Genomic DNA, 4,644 nt, shown 5'->3' with positions numbered 1-4,644 from the left:
TTTGAAGAAATATAGCATTTTGATATAATTGTATATCATATGCCATATCGTCATCTTCAAATTCCTTATTAGGATCAAAATTTGTAAGACTGACTTCTTCTTCTTTGGTAGGCTTTTTAGCCAGAAGATTAGACTTTTTAGTCATTTGATTGGGATTTGGATTCTTCCCCAAATTCATCATTGGTCGTTTTCCCATAGCACGTTGTTTTACAACGGTTTTCCAGGCTTCTTCCCTGCAAGAATTCTCGGGTTAGAAAATCTGGTAATGAATTGGATTTTCCAGATATATGTTCGATATCAAAATCAAAACATGCTAATATGGATTGCCATCTAGCAAAAATTTGTTTTGATGCAATATTTTTGACATCTTTTAGAAGAATATCCTTAGCTGATTTACAATCAACTCTTATTAAGAATTTTTGGTTTAATATGTCACTCTCAAATTTAGCAACACATTTAACGATTGCAAGTAATTCTTTTTTAATAGTAGAATAATTCTTTTGAGAATCATTCCAAATTCCAGATGTAAATCTAATAAGTTCTTCTTTAGAACCATCGGAATTTCTTTGTTTAAGAATTCCACCATATCCGATTTCAGATGCATCAGATTCAATTATCTTGAATGCTTCTGGATTAGCAAGAGATAAACATGGGAGTTCTTTAACTCTAAGCTTTATTCTTTTAACAGCTTCTGTATGTTTATCAGTCCAAGGTAAAGGATTTTTCTTTAACCTTTGGAATAATAACTTACAGTCTTTTGCGAGATCTTGATAAAAATCACCTATATAATTTAGGCAACCAAGAAATCTTTGGAGTTGATTTAGATCTGTAATTTTATCGGGAAATTTATCTGCAAATAAAATTACCCTTTCAATAGGAACAATTATTTTGTTCTCAATATAATGTCCAAGAAATTTTATTTTTGTTTGAAAAAGTCTAACTTTCTTAATATTAATGGCTAAACCAGCCTTTTTGGTAGCTTGTATAAAAATATTAAGATGTTTAAAGTGTTGATCAATGTTTTCAGAAAAAATTAAAACATCATCAATATAGATAATTATAAAATCTATATATGGATTAAAGATTTGATTCATAATATTTTGAAATTCCATTGGAGCATTTTTTAAACCAAATGGCATAACATTCCATTCAAAATGTCCAAAAGGAACTGTAAAAGCTGTTTTATATTTATCTTCTTCTTTAAGAAGAATTTGATAAAACCCTGATTTAAGGTCAAAAGAGGAAAATATATTTCCAGTATATAATCTATTTAACAAATCTCTTTTATTTGGTAATGGATGCTTTATCCATTTAAGAGCTTTATTAAGCGGTTTATAATTCATAACAAATACTTACATGAAGAATTTCTTCAATATTTCTTCGAACACTCGAACAAGAGAGGATTTTTTACATATATATTAAATATATATTTAATATTTTTATTAATATTATTAATATTTTAATTATTTCTAATATTCTAAAACCCTAATTCTCTAATATTTTAATTATTTCTAATATTTTTATTAATATTATTAATATTTGAATTATTGTTGTTAAACAGGTTAAAATATGTGTAAAAATGTGATTTTTGGATTAATTTCGCAAACTGCCCAGTTTTTTCGGTTTTGGACCGAATCGGACCGAGAACCGACGGCGGTTTCGGTCCGGTTCCGGTTCGGTCCTAGCGTTTACGTCGGTCCGGTTCGGTCCTAAAAATCTTAGAAATTCGGTCCTCGGTTTTGTCGGTCCGGTCCGGTCCGGACCGACTGCTCACCCCCAAAGCTAATTAAAAGCAATGTTGGAACAGACTACGAATTTAAATTTAACATTATAAATGGTTGATAAAATATTATAGTTGCCAAAATCCCGAATATGCATTTTGTATTATGCAAGCTAACGAAAGCTTAACTCAAAACAAAGTAGAAATTCTATCTGGCGCAACTATAAAATAATGACAATGGTATTATTATATACCATATCAAAATAAAATCCATCAATATTTAATTGTGGGTATAACTATTCGATCAGAAAAAAAATGGCAATAACTGAAGCATCTGGGGTGGAGTGAGGTGAGTGCCAAAGCCAAGAAACAAATACCTCTGACGTTAATTTATACCAAAAGGCAAACAAGCAAAGAAAGGAATTCACTGACATACAATATATGCATACACATCTATATGTATATTGTATATATATCATCTTATCTATTACATTTGATTAATTTTAGCATAACTTTTCTTAATTGGTGTCTTCAATTTTGATAGAAATCAAACACCTCTCTCTCTCTCTCTCACGGGAGGTCTTGTTAGCATGTTTGCCATGTTAAAAACACTTGCATTTGTTTTAACTTTATCAGGTACACATTCTCTCTCTCTCTCTCTCTTTCATATTTACACATTTTGATGATACATATATACAGGTTTAGGTGTTTTGAAAGAAGTGGAATCCTTCGGCATCAACTACGGGCAAGTCGGAAATAACCTGCCGCCGCCGGAAAGAGTTATCGATCTCCTCCACTCTCTCAGGCTAACAAAAACCCGAATTTACGACACAAACCCTCAAATTCTAGCGGCATTTGCCAACTCAAGCATTGAAATCGTCGTCATGGTCGAAAACGAGATGCTTTCCACTTTAACGGATCCAAACCAGGCTCTTCAATGGGTCATGACCCGGATCAAACCCTACTTTCCCGCCACCAAGATCACCGGCATCGCCGTTGGCAACGAGCTCTTCACCGGCGCCGACGCCACGCTCATATCGTACCTCGTGCCGGCCATGGTGAGCATCCATGCAGCCCTGGTCCGGTTAGGGCTGGACCGCTTCATGCATGTCTCGTCTCCCAGCTCGCTAGCGGTTCTTCAAGAATCCTACCCGCCATCAGCCGGGTCTTTCCGACCCGAACTGAACCGGATCATGCCCCAACTTCTGCAATTCTTGGCGGCCACGAGGGCTCCATTTTGGATCAATGCGTACCCGTATTTTGCTTACAAGGGCGACCCGAATAGGATCCCTTTGGACTACGTACTGTTCAACCCGAACCCGGGAGTGGTCGACCCGTATACAAAGCTACATTATGACAACATGTTGTACGCGCAAGTTGATGCGGTGATCTTTGCCATGGCGAAAATGGGGTATGGAGGGATTGAGGTTCGGGTTTCGGAAACGGGTTGGCCCTCGGTCGGAGATCCGAATGAAATCGGGGCAACCGCGCAGAACGCCGCCGTCTACAATGGGAATCTGCTGAGGAGACAGTGGAGAAGTGAAGGGACTCCATTGAGACCTAAAACGAGGTTGGAGGTCTACATGTTTGCATTGTTTAATGAGGATATGAAGCCCGGCCCGACTTCTGAGAGGAACTTTGGATTGTTGAAGCCCGATGGGACCATGGTGTACAATCTCGGTCTATCAGAACTACTAACTCATTGATCAACTTTATATGAAATTTATTTTCAACTAAAAAGGAGCTTCATATGGAGACCAAAACCATTCCTAGCTTCATGAATGCTATAAATATATGCATGTATTGCTTAATTATAAGATGTAGCATAAATAAATAACTTCTTCTTTGTTACATATATCTTTAACTAGTTTGTCAAAAAATCACAAGTTGGCAATTTGTATGTGTCGTAAGTCCAAACACGAAAACAATCCGTTAAAGAAACACTCAACACGAAAAGGAATTATATAAACACGGTGCAAAAATGACATGATCCGACACAAACACTATCATATTATACAAAAAATAACAGATCCAACACGAAATTATCGTGTCAACACAACAAAGTTGGACACTAACCCATTATTTTATGTGAATTCTTGTCAACCCTTAACACATAACAAGAGATCAATAACTAGTTTGCAGCATGAAAATGAACAACAAAAGGCAAAATAATTCAACTAGAATCCTTTATTACAGACTAGCAGTGAGAACGTGCGATGCACGTTTAACACGTACGATTTTATACTATAAAAATAAATACATAAATATTACTCCTATTATATAGTTTTGAATATTTTTTTTAATTAATTGTATTTATGAAATTGTCTTATTCACTTGACTATAATTAAAATTTTAAAAAGTAATCAATAAAACTATTAATGAATAAATTTTTAAATGTAAAAAAGTAATATTCATAATATATGTCTAAATAAAAATGCAAACAGATCTATGAAAAATGTCGTAAATTATCTAAGTAAAGAGCAAGACGAATTTTAAATCTTTTCTTGTTTGATTTTGACGATTAAGGATCTCAGAATGTTGTTCAGCGGCAAATCACCGTCACTTGTAATTTCAATGTATTCATCAAACTTTTTCTTGGCTACTATTCTTTTCAAACTTTTTCTTGGCTACTATTCTTTTTTCTTTTGCGATTTTCTAGACTTCAACTCCATCGATTTATGTCTTTCTTGACCCTATTATTTTTGTTTTTTCTTTTTTTTGGGTGAATGTATCAACAATTTTTTAAAAAATTAAAAATGCATATTGCTATCTCCCAAAACAACAAAGACAATTAAAATTATGAAATTTCATTTGCTACAATATTGAGATTTCCACGTTGATTGAATTAATTAGGATATATAAACATAACTTGTAAATGAAATATTTTATACTTTTTGTCAAATATATGGAATAACGAATCAACA

At 33.9% G+C, this 4,644-nt stretch overlaps 1 protein-coding gene across 2 annotated transcripts; it reads left to right on the top strand.

Moving 5' to 3' along the window:
* Positions 1-2,132: 2,132 nt before the first annotated feature.
* On the top strand, positions 2,133-3,573 carry LOC131013620 (glucan endo-1,3-beta-glucosidase 11-like). Of its 2 annotated transcripts, none has more exons than XM_057941752.1 (2): positions 2,133-2,356; positions 2,420-3,573. In XM_057941752.1, the coding sequence occupies exons 1-2, from the start codon at positions 2,311-2,313 to the stop codon at positions 3,424-3,426; spliced, it is 1,053 nt and encodes a 350-aa protein (XP_057797735.1). In that variant the 5' UTR covers positions 2,133-2,310; the 3' UTR covers positions 3,427-3,573. The 2 variants fall into 2 exon arrangements, with proteins under 2 accessions (XP_057797735.1, XP_057797736.1); XM_057941753.1 differs by having other exon boundaries at positions 2,190-2,356; positions 2,426-3,573.
* Positions 3,574-4,644: the final 1,071 nt, after the last annotated feature.

Source organism: Salvia miltiorrhiza, chromosome 2 (genome assembly GCF_028751815.1).
Source record: "Salvia miltiorrhiza cultivar Shanhuang (shh) chromosome 2, IMPLAD_Smil_shh, whole genome shotgun sequence".
In the NCBI taxonomy this organism is placed as follows: domain Eukaryota; kingdom Viridiplantae; phylum Streptophyta; class Magnoliopsida; order Lamiales; family Lamiaceae; genus Salvia; species Salvia miltiorrhiza.
This window is presented reverse-complemented; position numbering and strand designations above follow the sequence as displayed.

Bases quoted from the DNA above. Each gene is read 5' to 3' on its own strand.
- LOC131013620 (XM_057941752.1), top strand. From the start codon at position 2,311: ATGTTTGCCATGTTAAAAACACTTGCATTTGTTTTAACTTTATCAG. The intron at 2,357-2,419 runs GTACACATTCTC...ACATATATACAG, and splicing joins ATTTGTTTTAACTTTATCAG to GTTTAGGTGTTTTGAAAGAA.